At 41.6% G+C, this 22,177-nt stretch overlaps 1 protein-coding gene across 4 annotated transcripts in view; it reads right to left on the minus strand.

The window, feature by feature from the left end:
* Positions 1-1,672: 1,672 nt before the first annotated feature.
* BRD8 (bromodomain containing 8) overlaps positions 1,673-22,177 on the minus strand; it is a 52,153-nt gene continuing 31,648 nt past the window's right edge. For all 4 annotated transcript variants that reach the window (XM_072146281.1, XM_072146283.1, XM_072146282.1 and 1 more), the window contains 5 exons: positions 8,978-9,165; positions 8,667-8,753; positions 3,336-3,404; positions 2,460-2,637; positions 1,673-1,865 (listed from right to left, as the gene is read on the minus strand). In XM_072146281.1, coding sequence (XP_072002382.1) covers positions 1,827-1,865; positions 2,460-2,637; positions 3,336-3,404; positions 8,667-8,753; positions 8,978-9,165 — 561 coding nt within the window. In that variant the 3' untranslated portion in view covers positions 1,673-1,826. The remainder of the gene's footprint in view (positions 1,866-2,459; positions 2,638-3,335; positions 3,405-8,666; positions 8,754-8,977; positions 9,166-22,177) is intronic.

Raw genomic sequence — 22,177 nt, forward strand, 5'->3', positions numbered from 1 at the left:
ACTTTGACTTTGTATTTTATTGATTATTTGTATGGCACTTGAGATATGCGAAATTTTATAAACCTTTTTAGTGATACCTTAAATGATAACCTCCTCTCATTCTCTTATGCGGTTACAATATCTTGGCAATCCAATTCATCATCATATGGCCTCTCGATGGCACCATATATACTTTAGTTCACAGCACGGTTTTATGTCTATTATTGGCACTACGGGATTTCCACCCATCATGCCACCTACCTATACGATCATGTTTTTGCACTGGGTATAATATCTAATTATATGAGTGTTTCAGCTGTTGTTGTTCTTACGTGCACGACTTTAGCCTTGCTAATTATACTAAATATGCATGTCTTACGCACAATATGCATTGATTCTATATCTAAGTAATTATAAAATCTCTTTTCTCTTTCGTCATCTATATGGTACCCTTGGCAAATCCAATCATGTAAATTGCCTGTGAAATATTCTATTTAATATCTCTTGCTTACTATGCATAGCATGAAAATATCCTACTTTGATATTGCGTCAAACCAATCTTCCTTAATATTGCGTCGAATTAATTCCTCTTTCTACATCTCCTGTTATGAGCAGCATATTGTTTAGTTTTTGTCTTGTTTATTTATCTACTTTCGGCACAATGGAATGATTACCCTGTAACATGATATCTAACGCTGTTCCTCAGGTGGAGTATTGATTATACAATACCTGCCTACTTTTGGCACCATATGATAGTTGATTATGCAATACCTACCTATTTTTCGGCACTATATGACTGTTGTAGTCACCCATTGCAAGGCTGTACCATATTAAGGTAGGGACGTGTACTATTTATAGGATTCATACTGTACCCATTTCTGCACTATACTGAAATATTGCGCCAATATAACTTACCAACTTAATTTATGTCCTGTGGTTGACTTACTGTACTTCCCAGGTGCCACGCAGCGCCATTGGTCAATGGAGCGCATGCGCTGTTCCAACTCTGGTCCGGTGAGACGCAAGATGCGTTCCACAGACCCGGTGAATTATGCTGGATGACGTACTTCCGGCAGACGAGAAATAATGTATTGCGCATGCGCCATAATTCGGACCGGAACCAAACACTAAGCAGCAACGGGTATAAAGGGCAGTCCTCCCCTAGCAGTCATTTACTCCTGATGAAGCCTACCTGATAGGCGATACGCGTCGGGTCTCTCCTCTCCAGACACAGGTTGGGTAAAAATTTGTTGTATATCTGTTCATGTTGTATCCAGATTGTGCCTTATGTAGCTGGTGGCAAGTATGATTCTGGCCACATAGACCTCTTAGAGACCAAGCGATTTATAATTTTTTCATTTTTAGACCGCAGCTCACATGGTCAATTGCACTCCACTTTATATATCTTGCTGTGGTCTCCATAATAACGCACATATCTGCTGCTTTACTATTTCCACCTCCATTTACATGCCCCATACCTATGCCTGTTTTTGTTATTTATGTATGTCCAAGTTGGGACTTTTTTAATGGTGTTTTAAATTATATGTTTGTCTATACATTGAAGAATAAAAATGAAATTTGTTTGACTTAGTATATATGCATCCGTCTTTCTTTCTCTTTTGTTACACATGTCATTTGGATGCAGATCATCGTATCTGGGCCCCATCATGATATGACATATTGACTCACAAAATATGATGCAAAACAACTTTTTAATGCTTTTTTGAACAAGAATAATGATAAAACATCTAAAGATACAGAAAATATCTTCCAACAGATTTCTTAAATTACAACCAAAACTAAATATAGTGCAAAGAACTGGCATGTCCGAGAGCTGAAATGTATTCTTATTCCGTTTGGGTTTGATTTGCTTCCTCATTAAAAACCTAAGAAACATAAGAAAAGACAAAGTGAAGAAAAGCTTTAGTAATAACATCTCCTGAGATTCTTTTACATAATAAGCCGCCTGTATGTACAATTCCCCAAAAAAAGGCGACCCAGGCCAAAAATACTAAAATAATCATTTCTAGCCCTTCTTTCTTTAATTTTGGCCTTTTCTTTGATACTATTATGTTTCATGCTGCAATTGCAATTGGGCTGAATATATATAAAGATGTATAGGCTCCTCCATACCCTCTCACTGAGAACGTATACAAACCCATTAAGCCAAGCATGTTTGTGTATGGTGGTTAAAAGCTACAAAGTTGAGGCTCTTGTATATGTCTCCTGGGTAAGGTATTATATGGTACCGTATTTACTTGAGTATATAAGGACATATTCTTGCCTGAGTTTATGCCTGGGGAAAAATCTGGTTGACTTTGGTCAGATTGTGCTTACCGACTATAGTGCATAGGAAGGGACTCCATGCGTCACTATGATTCACAGACGGCTGCCCCCAGCACTGTGGTCGGTCAGCAAAATCCAGCCACTGCCTGTTTAAGCTATTAATGGGAAATTTTACCGATTTAGTATTAAAATACCTGAAGCAACTCCACTACATATGTTTGCAGCTCCAGGGCCTTCTGGTGAACAATGTGATGGAAGCTGTTGTACATTACAGCATTCTGAAGCATTAACAGAAGGTCTCTTTGGAACTCTGCACTTGTTTTTATCTTTCCCTGAAGAAGACCCTTTCGGATTGTAGTGAGATCCATAGGCCTAGAAAAAAGAACAAATCATTTAAAAGTTGTTTTTCTGGTCATTTTAAATGATCACCTGCAAGGTAGACGGGCTCTGATCTTTGGAAATCCTATTGGTCCCTTGTACCAGAATGAATGGAGCAGTTGATCTTGATTAATTTCTATGGCAATGCTGAAGATAGAGTCAGCCGAGCCGAATGCTGTGTTCAGCTAAGACTCTGGGGGTGGTAGAAGGACGTCTCACTTTCTCATGATAAGGGCCGAACATTCAACCAGCGCTGTGAATAAGCCCCTCTGCGGCCGCTATCAGCATCGCATAGAGCCAGCAGCGATTGCGCAATACATGTGCTGCTGCCGGCGAGTCTTACAGGTCCCTGAGTGACAGGGGCGTGGAGGGGGTGTGTCGGCCGACCCCTCATGAATATGGCCGACTGCCAGGGGACCTGTACAACGATCCGACCTCTTATTTGATCGTTTTAAACTAAGTATAAAAACACAAATCTAAATAAAAATTCAATAAATATAAAGGGGCTGGGGATAGGATGAGAGGGAAATAATTTTTTGGGGGTGTTTTCCCCGGGTGACAGGTCCTCTTTAAGAATGAAATAAGGCATTTCTAACAGTGAAAAAATGGTTAATAGAAATCAGTAATAATAAAAAAATTACTCCAAGCTAAATTTGGTAGATATGCTTTATATGTGAGAATCCACTACTGACCGTTTAACCATGTCTGTATATCCTGGAGCCTCCTTGTCCGTCAGCGGATGATGAAACAGTCTATGATATCTGCATTAAAAAGTATACAAGCAGAAAAAGAAAATATACATACATTTAACAATAAATTGTTTGTAATAGCTCTTCTGGGATAAATTAAAACAATGGGGGTCATTTACTAAGGGCCCGATTTGCGGTTTCCCGACGTGTTACCCGAATATTTCCGATTTGGGCCGATTTCCCCTGAATTGCCCCGGGATTTTGGCGCACACGATCGGATTGTGGCGCATCGGCGCCGGTATGCAAGCGAAGGAAATCGGGGGGCGTGGCCGAACGAAAACCCGACGGATTCGGAAAAACCGCCACATTTTTTTTTAAAAAATGTGTTGCGAAAATTGCACTTACCTTCACTCAGCCCGGCTCGGTGTATTCCAGTGCGTTCCGATGCTCTTCAGCGCAGCAGCGCCTCCTGGTGGACGGCGGAGGAACTACCTTAATAAATCCCGGCCGGACCCGAATCCAGTGCAGAGAACGGATCGCGAATGGGCCGGGTAAGTAAATCTGCCCCAATGTGTTGTAAGTTTATCTACAAATTATATAGAACAAATATTTAACCATACAATTTCCAAGGCACTCAAGTTTCCTAACAGCACAGTGACCTCCATAATTCTTAAACAGAAGAGGTTTGGGATTACCACGACTCTTCCCCGACATGGCTGTCCAGCCGAACTAAGCAATCGTGGGATTGGAAAATACAATCCCAACAGTGACACATGCTGGTGGCAGCATCATGCTATGGGGTTTTTTTTAGCTGCAGGGACAGGACAACTGGTTGAAATTGAAGAAAAGATGAATGTGGCCAAGTACAGTCATATTCTGGATGAAAACCTCTTCCAGAGTGCTCTGGACCCCAGACTGGACCGAAGGTTCACCTTCCAACAAAACAATGACCCTAAGCACACAGCTAAAATAACAAAGCATTCAGAACAACTCTGTGACCATTCCTGACTGGACCAGCCAGAGCCCTGACGTAAACCCAATGGAGCATCACTGGAGAGACTTGAAAATGTTATCCACCAACAGGGGCGGACTGGCCATAAGACCCACCGGGAGAAATCCCGGTGGGCCGACTCGATTGGGGCCGGTCCAGGGCCGGTCTGACATCTGTGGGGCCGGAGAAAGAAAAAAACAGCTTGGTAAGGATGGACGGACACCGCTCTGAGGTGGGAGGCCGGGCGCAGCGCTGCAGGGACTTCCCCCTGCTGTGCTTCTGCTGTCTGATGCCAGTGTCATCACATGACCCGCCTCATGACGTACCCCGCGCGGGCCGGCATCTCTCCCTGCTAGATTTGGAGGCCTGAGCACTGCTGACAGAGACCACACAGACCACCGCCCCCCCCCTCCGCGATGGCCCCCCCCGCAAGTACCCCCCCCCCCCCGCGATGGCCCCCCCCCTTTCCCTGGTTTGCAAGAAGGAGAAGGATGCAGGATGAAGATGGCAAGAGAAGAGAACTTACAGGGTAAGTGACTGTATACATGGGAATGTATGGCTGGTGTATATGCTATGTGGTAATGTATGGCTGGTGTGTATGCCACGTGGGAATGTATGGCTGGTGTGTATGCCACGTGGGAATGTATGGCTGGTGTGTATGCCACGTGGGAATGTATGGCTGGTGTGTATGCCACGTGGGAATGTATGGCTGGTGTGTATGCCACGTGGGAATGTATGGCTGGTGTGTATGCTACGTGGGAATGTATGGCTGGTGTGTATGCCACGTGGGAATGTATGGCTGGTGTATATGCTATGTGGGAATGTATGGCTGGTGTGTATGCTACGTGGGAATGTATGGCTGGTGTGTATGCTACGTGGGACCGTGTGGCTGGTGTGTATGCTACGTGGGAATGTATGGCTCGTGTGTATGCCACGTGGGAATGTATGGCTGGTGTATATGCTATGTGGGAATGTATGGCTGGTGTGTATGCTACGTGGGAATGTATGGCTGGTGTGTATGCTACGTGGGACCGTGTGGCTGGTGTGTATGCTACGTGGGAATGTATGGCTGGTGTGTATGCTACGTGGGAATGTATGGCTGGTGTGTATGCTACGTGGGAATGTATGGCTGGTGTATATGCTATGTGGGAATGTATGGCTGGTGTGTATGCTACGTGGGACCGTGTGGCTGGTGTGTATGCTACGTGGGAATGTATGGCTGGTGTATATGCTAAGTGGGAATGTATGGCTGGTGTGTATGCCACGTGGGAATGTATGGCTGGTGTGTATGCCACGTGGGAATGTATGGCTGGTGTGTATGCCACGTGGGAATGTATGGCTGGTGTGTATGCCACGTGGGAATGTATGGCTGGTGTGTATGCCACGTGGGAATGTATGGCTGGTGTGTATGCCACGTGGGAATGTATGGCTGGTGTATATGCTATGTGGGAATGTATGGCTGGTGTGTATGCTACGTGGGAATGTATGGCTGGTGTATATGCTACGTGGGAATGTATGGCTGGTGTGTATGCTACGTGGGAATGTATGGCTGGTGTGTATGCTACGTGGGAATGTATGGCTGGTGTGTATGCTACGTGGGAATGTATGGCTGGTGTATATGCTACGTGGGAATGTATGGCTGGTGTGTATGCTACGTGGGAATGTATGGCTGGTGTATATGCTACGTGGGAATGTATGGCTGGTGTATATGCTACGTGGGAATGTATGGCTGGTGTGTATGCTACGTGGGAATGTATGGCTGGTGTGTATGCTACGTGGGACCGTGTGGCTGGTGTGTATGCTATGTGGGAATGTATGGCTAGTGTGTATGCTAAGTGGGAATGTATGGCTGGTGTGTATGCTACGTGGGACCGTGTGGCCGATGTGTATGCTACGTGGTAATGTATGGCTGGTTTGTATGCCACGTGGGAATGTATGGCTGGTGTGTATGCTACGTGGGAATGTATGGCTGGTGTGTATGTTGCATGGGACTGCGTGGCTAGTGTGACTGAGGTGTATGTTACATGCGAAACTGGGGCGAGGCGGCTGTATGTAGCTGTGTTGTATAGTTTATAATAGTTATATTCTTGTACATAGGGGGCAGTATTATAGTAGTTATATTCCTGTACATAGGGGGCAGTATTATAGTAGTTATATTCTTGTACATAGGGGGCAGTATTATAGTAGTTATATTCTTGTACATAGGGGCAGTATTATAGTAGTTCTATTCTTGTACATAGGGGGCAGTATTATAGTAGTTCTATTCTTGTACATAGGGGGCAGTATTATAGTAGTTATATTCCTGTACATAGGGGGCAGTATTATAGTAGTTATATTCTTGTACATAGGGGGCAGTATTATAGTAGTTATATTCCTGTACATAGGGGGCAGTATTATAGTAGTTATATTCTTGTACATAGGGGGCAGTATTATAGTAGTTATATTCTTGTACATAGGGGGCAGTATTATAGTAGTTATATTCTTGTACATAGGGGGCAGTATTATAGTAGTTATATTCCTGTACATAGGGGGCAGTATTATAGTAGTTATATTCTTGTACATAGGGGGCAGTATTATAGTAGTTATATTCCTGTACATAGGGGGCAGTATTATAGTAGTTATATTCTTGTACATAGGGGGCAGTATTATAGTAGTTATATTCTTGTACATAGGGGGCAGTATTATAGTAGTTATATTCTTGTACATAGGGGGCAGTATTATAGTAGTTATATTCTTGTACATAGGGGGCAGTATTATAGTAGTTATATTCTTGTACATAGGGGGCAGTATTATAGTAGTTATATTCTTGTACATAGGGGGCAGTATTATAGTAGTTATATTCCTGTACATAGGGGGCAGTATTATAGTAGTTATATTCTTGTACATAGGGGGCAGTATTATAGTAGTTATATTCTTGTACATAGGGGGCAGTATTATAGTAGTTATATTCTTGTACATAGGGGGCAGTATTATAGTAGTTATATTCTTGTACATAGGGTGCGGTATTATAGTAGTTATATTCTTGTACATAGGAGGCAGTATTATAGTAGTTATATTCTTGTACATAGGGGGCAGTACTATAGTAGTTATATTCCTGTACATAGGGGGCAGTATTATAGTAGGTATATTCTTGTACATAGGGTGCAGTATTATAGTAGTTATATTCCTGTACATAGGGGGCAGTATTATAGTAGTTCTATTCTTGTACATAGGGGACAGTATTATAGTAGTTATATTCTTGTACATAGGAGGCAGTATTATAGTAGTTGTATTCCTGTACATAGGGGGCAGTATTATAGTAGTTATATTCCTGTACATAGGGGGCAGTATTATAGTAGTTATATTCTTGTACATAGGAGGCAGTATTATAGTAGTTATATTCTTGTACATAGGAGGCAGTATTATAGTAGTTATATTCTTGTACATAGGAGGCAGTATTATAGTAGTTATATTCTTGTACATAGGAGGCAGTATTATAGTAGTTACATCGGAAAGTAGTTGTTTATCGGAAAAGGTAGTGTTCTCTTAAAAAAAGAAGCTTTATTCCTGTATAAGGAAGGTAGTATGAATTTCTTTTTCTGTGCTGTACATGTTTATTTAGACCATTTATAAACGGTTTGTAACTCCACCCACATCATGTGGCCACGCCTACTTGTTTTGACCCCGCCCACAGAATCGGGCCACTTTAACAGTTTTTTCCAGGGCCACTTTAAATTCCCAGTCCGCCCCTGTCCACCAACGTTCATCATCCAACATGAGGAAACTTGAGAAGATCCGCAAGGAAGAATGCCAGAGGATCCCCAAATCCAGGTGTGAAAAACTTGTTGCATCATTCCCAAGAAGACTCATGTGTGTACTAGCTGAAAAGCTTCTTCTACTCAATACTGAGCAAAGGGTCTTATGACCATGTGATATTTCAGTTTTTCTTGTTTAATGAATTAGCAAAAATATCTACATTTAATTTTATTTTTATTTTTCATTGAAGATGGGGTGCAGAGTGTACATTAATGAGCAAAAAACTATTTTTGATCTTAGCAATTGGCTGAAATGAAACAAAGAGACTGAATATTTTCCGCATCCACTGTATGGTACCTATACCTGGTCTCTGCAGAACATACACTATGGGTGTGTAACCTCAGTGATGTAGCTGTCCAAATATAGAGAGTTATATTCCTCGAGAGAAACCTTTAACATCAGTAGCGGATCACTACCTGCTTCCAATATTCACTCCTCCTGCCTGTTTGCCCCAGATTATACATATTATGTATCAAATGACTGCCACACATTAGGATATTCACTTGTAATGCAAGTTATGCAAATTATTGTGGAACGTTAAAACACACCTGTGATCTGCTATCATCTTCCAAATGAATCTCAGCCTCTTCCTCATGTTGTCTTTGTGGTGGAATTCTTTAGTACTTAAAACTAATCTGAAAAATAGAAGGGTATATGGCTGCATTCATATGTGTAAACGTAATATACTGATGTCACAAGCGCTGCTTCCATGCATGAAATGACATACATACATATTGTGATGTTATATGCAGTCTACAGACATTCATGTTAGGCAAAAGTAACAACCTTGTAGATATAAAAGTCATATTAATAACAGGTTTTACAACATTGTGCAAGACTTATGGAAGTTAAGACTCACAATTCAAGCATTGAAACGGTCTTTGGTGCAGTACATTCAGGGCTCTCAGAGACAGAAATTTCAGTTTCACTTTGGTTGATAGGAGTAGACGGATTCACTTCTAATACAGGTTCCAGTTGTGGTGAATCATCTTGCTCCAAATGTTGGGATTCCGTGAATTCCATTTCTGTTTCTTCCACATTATTTTCCTTAAAAACAAAATAAAAAATTTATGCAGACCATGTAGGAGAGGGAAACTATGTGCGTGTTCATTTCAACAATTTTAGCTAAGTATATTATATTTTTGTGATGGCTTTGAGCTTCCAATCCAAGTGATAAGTAAGTTCAGATCAGTAGTTCCACAGTTTGGAGATTTATAACTATAGCACATGTCCAAAAATTCTCCTGTAATAGGCTGGTCTCAAATAGGTCTGATATCCATTCATAGTTTTTATTCCCATGCATAATTAAATAGCAAATACGAGATACAAGAGACATAAACAATCAGGAGATCGGTCCAATATTTGCATAGTTTGGGGGATTTTAGAGAAAGCAACACTTCATGGAAACATTTCATCAATGTATCAATTTTATGGCCAGGGCCGCATCTGCAATGAATCGAGATGAAAATCTCGCCTCAGGAGGCAAAATGCGGAGCCCTTTGGGAAGCGGCAAAATTTGCAGCTCTAATGTGAACGATTCGGGCGCCCGTAAACAGTATATTACTAAGCTGGGAGGGCTGTATTTGGGATACAGCATATTACTAAGCTGGGGGGCTGTATTTGGGATACAGTATATTAATAAGATGGGAGGGCTGTATATGGGGTACACTATATTACTAAGCTGGGAGACTGTATATGGGGTACAGTATATTACTAAGCATGGAGGGCTGTATATGGGATATAGTATATTACTAAGCTGGGAGACTGTATATGGGGTACAGTATATTACTAAGCATGGAGGGCTGTATATGGGATACAGTATATTACAAAGCTGGGGGGCTGTATATGGGATACAGTATATTACGAAGCTGGGGGGCTGTGTATGGGATACAGTATATTACTAAGCTGGGGGCTGTATATGGGATACAGTATATTACGAAGCTGGGAGGGCTGTATATGTGATACAGTATATTACGAAGCTGGGAGGGCTGTATATGTGATACAGTATATTACGAAGCTGGGGGGCTGTATATGGGATACAGTATATTACTAAGCTGGGGGGCTGTATATGGGGTACAGTATATTACTAAGCATGGAGGGCTGTATATGGGATACAGTATATTACTAAGCATGGAGGGCTGTATATGGGATACAGTATATTACAAAGCTGGGGGGCTGTATATGTGATACAGTATATTACTAAGCTGGGGGATGTATATGGGATACAGTATATTACTAAGCTGGGGGCTGTGTATGGGATACAGTATATTACTAAGCTGGGGGCTGTATATGGGATACAGTATATTACTAAGCTGGGGCTGTATATGGGATACAGTATATTACTAAGCTGGGGGATGTATATGGGATACAGTATATTACAAAGCTGGGGGGTTCTATATGGGATACAGTATATTACTAAGCTGGGGGGCTGTATTTGGGATACAGTATATTACGAAGCTGGGAGGGCTGTATATGTGATACAGTATATTACTAAGCTGGGAGGCTGTATATGGGATACAGTATATTACTAAGCTGGGAGGGGGCTGTATATGGGATACAGTATATTACTAAGCTGGGGGGCTGTATATGGGATACAGTATATTACTAAGCTGGGGGGCTGTATATGGGATACAGTATATTACTAAGCTGGGAGGCTGTATATGGGATACAGTATATTACTAAGCTGGGGCTGTATATGGGATACAGTATATTACTAAGCTGGGGGATGTATATGGGATACAGTATATTACAAAGCTGGGGGGTTCTATATGGGATACAGTATATTACTAAGCTGGGGGGCTGTATTTGGGATACAGTATATTACGAAGCTGGGAGGGCTGTATATGTGATACAGTATATTACGAAGCTGGGGGGCTGTATATGGGGTACAGTATATTACTAAGCATGGAGGGCTGTATATGGGATACAGTATATTACTAAGCTGGGAGGATGTATATGGGATACAATATATTACTATGCTGGGAGGATGTATATGGGGTACAGTATATTACTAAGCTGGGGGGCTGTATTTGGGATACAGTATATTACGAAGCTGGGGAGCTGTATATGGGGTACAGTATATTACTAAACTGGGGGGCTGTATTTGGGATACAGTATATTACGAAGCTGGGGGGCTGTATATGGGGTACAGTATTTTACTAAGCATGGAGGGCTGTATATGGGACACAGTATATTACTAAGCTGGGGGGCTGTATTTGGGATACAGTATATTACGAAGCTGGGGAGCTGTATATGGGGTACAGTATATTACTAAGCTGGGGGGCTGTATTTGGGATACAGTATATTACGAAGCTGGGGGGCTGTATATGGGGTACAGTATATTACTAAGCATGGAGGGCTGTATATGGGACACAGTATATTACTAAGCTGGGGGGCTGTATATGGGATACAGTATATTACTAAGCATGGAGGGCTGTATATGTGATACAGTATATTACGAAGCTGGGGGGCTGTATATGGGATACAGTATATTACTAAGCATGGAGGGCTGTATATGTGATACAGTATATTACGAAGCTGGGGACTGTATATGGGATACAGTATATTACTAAGCTGGGAGACTGTATATGGGGTACAGTATATTACTAAGCATGGAGGGCTGTATATGGGATACAGTATATTACTAAGCTGGGGGGCTGTATATGTGATACAGTATATTACGAAGCTGGGGGGCTGTATATGGGATACAGTATATTACTAAGCATGGAGGGCTGTATATGTGATACAGTATATTACGAAGCTGGGGACTGTATATGGGATACAGTATATTACTAAGCTGGGAGACTGTATATGGGGTACAGTATATTACTAAGCATGGAGGGCTGTATATGGGATACAGTATATTACAAAGCTGGGGGGCTGTATTTGGGATACAGTATATTACGAAGCTGGGGGGATGTATATGGGGTACAGTATATTACTAAGCTGGGGGGCTGTATATGGGATACAGTATATTACTAAGCTGGGGGTGTATATGGGGTACAGTATATTACTAAGCTGGGGGATGTATATGGGGTACAGTATATTACTAAGCTGGGGGGCTGTATATGGGATACAGTATATTACTAAGCTGGGGGGCTGTATAAGGGATACAACATATTACTAAGCTGGGGGGATGTATATGGGATACAGTATATTACTAAGCTGGGGGGCTGTATAAGGGATACAACATATTACGAAGCTGGGGGGATGTATATGGGATACAGTATATTACAAAGCTGGGGGGCTGTATATGGGATACAGTATATTACGAAGCTGGGGGGCTGTGTATGGGATACAGTATATTACGAAGCTGGGAGGGCTGTATATGTGATACAGTATATTACGAAGCTGGGAGGGCTGTATATGTGATACAGTATATTACGAAGCTGGGAGGGCTGTATATGTGATACAGTATATTACAAAGCTGGGGGGCTGTATATGGGATACAGTATATTACTAAGCTGGGGGGCTGTATATGGGATACAGTATATTACTAAGCTGGGAGGCTGTATATGGGATACAGTATATTACTAAGCTGGGGGCTGTATATGGGATACAGTATATTACGAAGCTGGGAGGGCTGTATATGGGATACAGTATATTACTAAGCTGGGGGGATGTATATGGGATACAGTATATTACTAAGCTGGGGGGGTGTATATGGGATACAGTATATTACTAAGCTGGGAGGCTGTATATGGGATACAGTATATTACTAAGCTGGGGGGATGTATATGGGATACAGTATATTACTAAGCTGGGGGGGTGTATATGGGATACAGTATATTACTAAGCTGGGGGCTGTATATGGGATACAGTATATTACTAAGCTGCGGGGGCTGTATATGGGATACAGTATATTACTAAGCTGGGGGATGTATATGGGATATAGTATATTACTAAGCTGGGGGATGTATATGGGGTACAGTATATTACTAAGCTGGGGGGCTGTATAAGGGATACAACATATTACTAAGCTGGGGGGATGTATATGGGATACAGTATATTACTAAGCTGGGGGGCTGTATAAGGGATACAACATATTACGAAGCTGGGGGGCTGTGTATGGGATACAGTATATTACTAAGCTGGGGGCTGTATATGGGATACAGTATATTACGAAGCTGGGAGGGCTGTATATGTGATACAGTATATTACGAAGCTGGGGGGCTGTATATGGGATACAGTATATTACTAAGCTGGGGGGCTGTATATGGGGTACAGTATATTACTAAGCATGGAGGGCTGTATATGGGATACAGTATATTACAAAGCTGGGGGGCTGTATATGGGGTACAGTAAATTACAAAGCTGGGGGGCTGTGTATGGGATACAGTATATTACTAAGCTGGGGGCTGTATATGGGATACAGTATATTACGAAGCTGGGAGGGCTGTATATGGGATACAGTATATTACTAAGCTGGGGGATGTATATGGGATACAGTATATTACTAAGCTGGGTGGCTGTATATGGGATACAGTATATTACTAAGCTGGGGCTGTATATGGGATACAGTATATTACTAAGCTGGGGGATGTATATGGGATACAGTATATTACAAAGCTGGGGGGTTGTATATGGGATACAGTATATTACTAAGCTGGGGGGCTGTATTTGGGATACAGTATATTACGAAGCTGGGGGGCTGTATATGGGATACAGTATATTACTAAGCTGGGAGGATGTATATGGGATACAATATATTACTATGCTGGGAGGATGTATATGGGGTACAGTATATTACTAAGCTGGGGGCTGTATTTGGGATACAGTATATTACGAAGCTGGGGAGCTGTATATGGGGTACAGTATATTACTAAGCTGGGGGGCTGTATTTGGGATACAGTATATTACGAAGCTGGGGGGCTGTATATGGGGTACAGTATATTACTAAGCATGGAGGGCTGTATATGGGATACAGTATATTACTAAGCATGGAGGGCTGTATATGTGATACAGTATATTACGAAGCTGGGGGGCTGTATATGGGATACAGTATATTACTAAGCTGGGGGGATGTATATGTGATACAGTATATTACGAAGCTGGGGGGCTGTATATGGGATACAGTATATTACTAAGCTGGGGGGCTGTATTTGGGATACAGTATATTACGAAGCTGGGGGGATGTATATGGGGTACAGTATATTACTAAGCTGGGGGGCTGTATATGGGATACAGTATATTACTAAGCTGGGGGGTGTATATGGGATATAGTATATTACTAAGCTGGGGGATGTATATGGGGTACAGTATATTACTAAGCTGGGGGGCTGTATATGGGATACAGTATATTACTAAGCTGGGGGGCTGTATAAGGGATACAACATATTACTAAGCTGGGGGAATGTATATGGGATACAGTATATTACTAAGCTGGGGGGCTGTATATGTGATACAGTATATTACGAAGCTGGGGACTGTATATGGGATACAGTATATTACTAAGCTGGGAGACTGTATATGGGATACAGTATATTACTAAGCTGGGATGGCTGTATATGGGATACAGTATATTACTAAGCTGGGGGGCTGTATATGGGATACAGTATATTACTAAGCTGGGGCTGTATATGGGATACAGTATATTACTAAGCTGGGGGATGTATATGGGATACAGTATATTACTAAGCTGGGGGGCTGTATTTGGGATACAGTATATTACGAAGCTGGGAGGGCTGTATATGTGATACAGTATATTACGAAGCTGGGGGGCTGTATATGGGATACTGTATATTACTAAGCTGGGGGGGCTGTATATGGGATACAGTATATTACTAAGCTGGGGGGCTGTATATGTGATACAGTATATTACGAAGCTGGGGGGCTGTATATGGGATACAGTATATTACTAAGCATGGAGGGCTGTATATGGGATACAGTATATTACTAAGCTGGGGGGCTGTATATGGGATATAGTATATTACTAAGCTGGGGGGCTGTATATGTGATACAGTATATTACGAAGCTGGGGGGCTGTATATGGGATACAGTATATTACAAAGCTGAGGGGCTGTATTTGGGATACAGTATATTACGAAGCTGGGGGGATGTATATGGGGTACAGTATATTACTAAGCTGGGGGGCTGTATATGGGATACAGTATATTACTAAGCTGGGGGGTGTATATGGGATATAGTATATTACTAAGCTGGGGGATGTATATGGGGTACAGTATATTACTAAGCTGGGGGGCTGTATATGGGATACAGTATATTACTAAGCTGGGGGGCTGTATAAGGGATACAACATATTACTAAGCTGGGGGGATGTATATGGGATACAGTATATTACTAAGCTGGGGGGTTGTATAAGGGATACAACATATTACTAAGCTGGGGGGATGTATATGGGATACAGTATATTACTAAGCTGGGGGGCTGTATATGGGATACAGTATATTACGAAGCTGGGGGGCTGTGTATGGGATACAGTATATTACTAAGCTGGGGGGCTGTATATGGGATACAGTATATTACGAAGCTGGGGACTGTATATGGGATACAGTATATTACTAAGCTGGGGGATGTATATGGGATACAGTATATTACTAAGCTGGGAGGCTGTATATGGGATACAGTATATTACTAAGCTGGGGGCTGTATATGGGATACAGTATATTACTAAGCTGGGAGACTGTATATGGGGTACAGTATATTACTAAGCATGGAGGGCTGTATATGGGATACAGTATATTACTAAGCTGGGGGGCTGTATATGTGATACAGTATATTACGAAGCTGGGGGGCTGTATATGGGGTACAGTATATTACGAAGCTGGGGGGATGTATATGGGGTACAGTATATTACTAAGCTGGGGGGCTGTATATGGGATACAGTATATTACTAAGCTGGGGGGTGTATATGGGATATAGTATATTACTAAGCTGGGGGGCTGTATATGGGATACAGTATATTACTAAGCTGGGGGGCTGTATATGGGATACAGTATATTACTAAGCTGGGGGGCTGTATATGGGATACAGTATATTACTAAGCTGGGGGATGTATATGGGATACAGTATATTACTAAGCTGGGGGGTGTATATGGGATATAGTATATTACTAAGCTGGGGGGACTGTATATGGGATACAGTATATTACTAAGCTGGAGGGACTGTATATGGGATACAGTATATTACTAAGCTGGGGGATGTATATGGGGTACAGTATATTACTAAGCTGGGGGGATGTATATGGGATACAGTATATTACTAAGCTGGGGGGCTGTATAAGGGAGACAACATATTACTAAGCTGGGGGCTGTATATGGGATACAGTATATTACTAAGCTGGGGGGCTGTATATGGGGTACAGTATATTACTAAGCTGGAGGGCTGTTTATGGGACACAGTACAGGCGGTCCCCTACTAAAGAACACCTGACTTACAGACGACCCCTAGTTACAAACGGACCTCTGGCCACAATAGACAGATGTAACAGTTATCAATGGTGTCTGTAATTAAGATTTATTGTTTTTTTTTTTTTTTTCTTTCCCTTTTTTCCTCTTTATAAATTTTATTTTGAAAATTTATGTATACAAGCATAAACATCACAGGGCAGTCTTCAAATAATAATTGACAGTCATCACAATAGTACATGAGATTTCCTATGCGAACCCATATACAACACTTGCTAAAACGGTCAGGAGCACCATCGTTGTATGGGGTGTCTTTTGGTTAACAATCCAGGAAAAAGAAAAAAAAAGAAAAAAAAAAAATTACATTCTTAAGCATGAGCCTTCATTACCCCATCTTCCTATAATATTTCCCCGTTCCCTACCCCCAGACCCCTATTCTACCCCCCCCCCCCCCTCCCTCAACCTGGGGGAAAAGATTTAGCATACAAACATAGACCACGAAAGGCAATCTGAAGATGGGAGTTAACAGTTCTCCTCCCTTCCCTCCTCCTTTATGAAACCTCTACTCAGCATTTACTAAGACCTTCTGAACCAACCCGTTGTATAGGGTATCATTTAGTCAGCAATCCGATTACATTAGTTTCTTAAACCTGAGAGACATTCCAAAATGTATTCAATGATGATTTGGGATTAAGGTACTAATACAGTGTTTAACTGCACAGATTACCTCTCGCAGTATGCCGGAGTGACTGTTCACTGGGAGACCACAACACTTCTCACGCCAATGTGGTCTTTCTATTTTTTTTCTTTTTCCTTCCCTTTTTCCCTTTCTCTTCTTCTTTCCTTCCCCCCTTTTCCCTCTTCCTTCTCCCTTCCCCCTTCCCTTCCCTCCCTCCCCCTCCTCCTCCCTCCTTCAACAGTTTATGCAACCTAAGTTTACCCCCTAACATCCTATAATATTTTAAATACATCCCCGGTCGACCCCCCTCCCTCTGCCTGGGAGAAAAAAAAAAACAAAAAAAACCACACCTAAAAATCACTCCGTTGTTCCCCATAGCTCCTCCCATTGTGCTAGCCGATTTTGTTTTCCCAAATGCATTTTTTCGTACATCTTTATCTTATGTGTCAAGTCCTTCCATTGTGAAAAAGTCGGTGGATTCGACTTCATCCAGTTTCTTGCAAGCAGAACCTTAGCCACAAGAGGCATTCTACAGATGATGGTTTTTTGCTTCTTAGATAACCCAACCCTGCGCACGTTTTGTAGTTCATTCAAAATTAAAGTCTCAGCAGAGAAGGGAATATGGAACCCCAGTTGAACCTCAATATTTTCATGTATTCCCTGCCAGAAGGATTTGATACTAGGGCAGCTCCAGCTCAAGTGTGGGAAGTCTGCGTTAATACATTCACAACGTGGGCACCTAGCATCTCTATACAGTCTCATTTTTTTGAGTGCCAGTGGAGTGTAGTATAGCCTATGTATAAAGTTGAATTGGATCATTCTATGATTCATATTTAATGAACATAAAGCTGAATTCCGATAGACCTCAACCCATTGGCCCTGTGAGAGCCTTATCCCATCTGATTCCCAGTGGGGAATAGCCTTAAATTTTACATCCTTTGTGTATTCTCTAAGTAAAACTGTGTATATTCGTGACACTGTCATTTTCCCTTGCCAATTAAAAAAAACATGATCAATCATTGTACTACTGTGCACAAAAAGTAATTTTTTTTCCTGTGTCTTATTAAATGCGTCCTTCAATTGTAAATAGTGAAAATACATATTCCTACCTAGCCCATAAATTCTTTCAATATCCTTATAAGTCATTAATATCCCATCTTGAAATATGTGACATACTCTAGTGACACCTAGTGCTATCCAAACCTCTACATCCACCATTTTCCAAAATTCCTTCAAATTAATATTGTACCACAGAGGGGAAACCTGTAAGGCACCCTTCTCTCCGCCCATCTTCCTCAAAGATTTCCAGCTCTCATTTATTAATCTGCAGGCTGGAAGATGTTTTAACCCGCCCTTCGCCAATTGGCCAGATTCGCAGATCTCCCAAAAAGACATATTTCCCTTAGTCTTACACTGTATTTGTGAAAAAAAAACCCTAAGCTGTGCCATTTTGATAAAAAACAAACCTTAGCTGCCAAAAAGTATAATTTGAAATTGGGGATTGCCAATCCCCCTTCTCTCAGACCTTTGTATAAGTAACAAATTTTTATTCGTACACGTTTTCGCCCCCATATCAGCTCATTGCAAAGCCTTTCAATAAGTTTAAAGAGCTTTTCTTCCACCCACACCGGAGAAGCCGAAAGAACATATAGCAGTTGTGGAAGGATTATCATTTTCAATAAGCCTATTCTATCGGCCCTAGTAAGAGGCAATTTAGCCCAAATAGAAATTTTTGACCGGATTTTCGTTATCAATGGGCGGATGTTTAACTCAACATATCTCCTGATGTCCGTGGGGATCGAGAGTCCCAGATACTCCATAGTTGCATGTGGTTCCAATATTTGGAGGCTACTCAAGCCTTCGGTAGGGATCTCATCTATTGGAAGCAACACTGTTTTATTCCAATTGATTTCGAGCCCGGAATAAGAACCATAATCCTGGATCAATTGAATCGCTTTAGGGATGGATACAGCCGAATTTCCCACAGATAACAATACATCGTCAGCATATAATAATATTTTATCGGAGCTTCCCATGCAACCACATCCAAGTATATCTGGATCCCCTCTAATCAAGGACGCCAGAGGTTCAATAAAAAGGTTAAACAATAATGGGGATAAGGGGCATCCCTGGCGGGTGCCTCTTTCCAGTAAAAATTTCTCCGAAACCAGGTCGTTGGTAGGAATTTGGAATTGGAATAAAACACAGTTGCAATATATTATGATGTATTTCAAATTATAATATTGTGTCTGTCATGAAGTATTATAATAGCACTTTACATATATACTTCCCCAGAACAAAGCTTAATACATAAATATGCCACCAGTATGGAGTTCAATAAATAAGTACACTACTAGAACTGAGCTTCATGTAAAAACACAGAACCAGGACCCGTCCCCAATCCCTACATGCATATACAGGCGGTCCCCTACTTAAGAACACCTGACTTACATACGACCCCTAGTTACAAACGGACCTCTGGATGGTGGCAATTTACTGTACTTTAGTCTTAGGCTACAAAAAACAGCTATAACAGATATCACAGGTGTCTGCAATGAAGCTTTATTGTTAATCCTGGTTCTTATGACAACCCAACATTTTTAAAATCCAATTGTCACAGAGACCAAAAAAATTTTGGCTGGGGTTACAATGATAAAGTATACGGTTCCGACTTACATACAAACTCAACTTAAGAACAAACCTACAGAACCTATCTTGTATGTAACCCGGGGACTGCCTGTATATTACTAAGCTGGGAGGGCTGTATATGGGATACAGTATATTACTAAACTGGGGGCTGTATATGTGGGGCCAGATTTTATTGAAGCTGCATGGGATCTGTATATGGGTCTTTAAATATAAGAGAGCAGGGCTTTTAAAAAGAAAAAATTATGTATATATATATATTAGTAAATATTAATTAGGGGCGCTATATATTTACATTGGTCAGGGGAGCACTGTATATAAAATCATATGTAACATAATAACAGGGTGGGATATATTAGTTATAGGATACAATAAATTACTTTGCATCATATACACCAAATATTGGGGGGGGGGGGTCTGTATTAATAAATAAGGGGTGTTGTATATATAATTGATTGGTGTGCTGTGCATGCTATAATTCCAGTCAATTGTGCTGTGAGGGTTATATATTATTTAGGAGCACAGTGTTGTTATCCAGGAGACTTTATACTGTAAGTGACTGGTATTTTTAGGGACGCCGGGTGGAGATGCTGCTCGGAGCTGAAGATATCCGGCCGTGAATTCAGCAGCGATACGTCATGAATTGGAGAACCCGGAATAAAGTCCTCTTCCTGATGGAAAAGCTTGTCATCTATAAGGTACTAGATGCCACTAATGCCTCTCAGAAACTGTAGCCAGTCACACAGTGTCTGGGAGCTGCCTGTCGGGATTTTAATTGTTAGTAAAGTTTTCACCATTTACTTGGTGCAGCTGCGGGCAATGGGACAGGAGTATGGGAGGGGGGGGGGCAGCATTTTAATATTCTCAGGCAGCAAATATGCTAGAATCAGCCCTGTTTATGGAGCTAGTGAGATCTATATTAGCATGCAAGATGTCAGTTTATCTACGGCAAGTATAAAGCTCTCCAACCTCTGATCACTTTATTCAAGAAAAAGTTTATTCTGTTTGTTTCATTACTTACTTTGCACTGATCAAGGTTCTAAACTGGTCCTTGACTTTTCAACAAACTTTGTGAAAATAAACTTTATTTTATATCTTATCTGAAGCAAAGTCCTTTTTTCTCCACTTTGGTTCTTACCATCGCCGCCTTATTCCTTGTCTGCTTTTACCCTGAACTTCCCTTACTCACTAGCAATCAGATGATATAGCAGCTCTATGCAGGGGGGAGGAGAAGCTGTGGGCCACAGACATCTAGGTCTCCACCCACCAGCTGAACTGCAAATTCACCGTCAATTCACCGTGCAGAGATGTGGGTTGCTGGAAACTTAAAGGGGTTGTACGGTGACAAACATTGCCTCAATATGCTTTATCTTTATGTATCCTATCAAAACCCAATGTAATGGAATTATAAATTCCTGCCCGTTTTAGAGCTTTAGTAATCATTTGGAAGCCCTGGCCAAGGAATGTTTACCCCTCAATCCACTTGGTAACAACAAGGAGCCTTACTGCTTAGGCCGGTGGCACACGTGGCGTTTTGAACCAGTTTTTGGCCAGTTTTTAAGTAGTCAGTTAAAAAACGCATGACCTGTTTTAATTAACATAATTGGTAAAACCAGTCAAAAACAGATGCGTTTTCAAAAAACGCATGGGTTTTTTAAAAAACCCCTCCCATCTGCTCCCCCACTTATTGTCAGTCCACTAATATTGTATTCCCACCCCCATCAGCTGCTCCGCCTGCAATTATGGCCCTTCACCTCCTTCTTTCCTTGTTGCTGCTTAATGTCCAAAATAATAAACAGATACTCACCTCTCCCGTCCCCCCAGGGCAGCTCCTTTATCCTCTACTTCTGCTGTGTGTAACAGTACAGCTGGCAGGCAGATGACATCCTCACATTACGCCTGTCGGCCTCTGTTATACACTGCAGAAGGAGAGCTGCTGGCTCTCTGCATTATCGCTGTAATCCACTATTTTGGGACATATCCCATAATGACCAGAAACTCTGTTATTCTTCATGTACACAAACTAAACTGATTCCTGCAAAATTTGTTTTAAGGTGACAAATGCCCTCTAGTTACTACTCCCAGCAATCCATGTAGGACATGGAAGAATTCAGCTGCTTCCATTGTAGTCTATAAATAGTTTCTAGCAGCAGTAACGTATGTTATCTATCTGCTCATTGACAACACTGAGGGTCCTTTCTCGGAACTCTATCACCTATTGGAACCCTGAGGGTCCAGTCACAGGTGACTCTAGCATTAAGTTTACAAACGCTAGCTGCTGGGGGTGGGCCATGGCCAGAGCAAAAAAAGCACTTCCAGTGAAACGCATGCGATTGATAATCAGTAACCTGTGTAATTTAAACAATAC

The sequence above is a fragment of the Engystomops pustulosus genome, chromosome 4 (assembly GCF_040894005.1).
Source record: "Engystomops pustulosus chromosome 4, aEngPut4.maternal, whole genome shotgun sequence".
In the NCBI taxonomy this organism is placed as follows: Eukaryota; Metazoa; Chordata; class Amphibia; order Anura; family Leptodactylidae; genus Engystomops; species Engystomops pustulosus.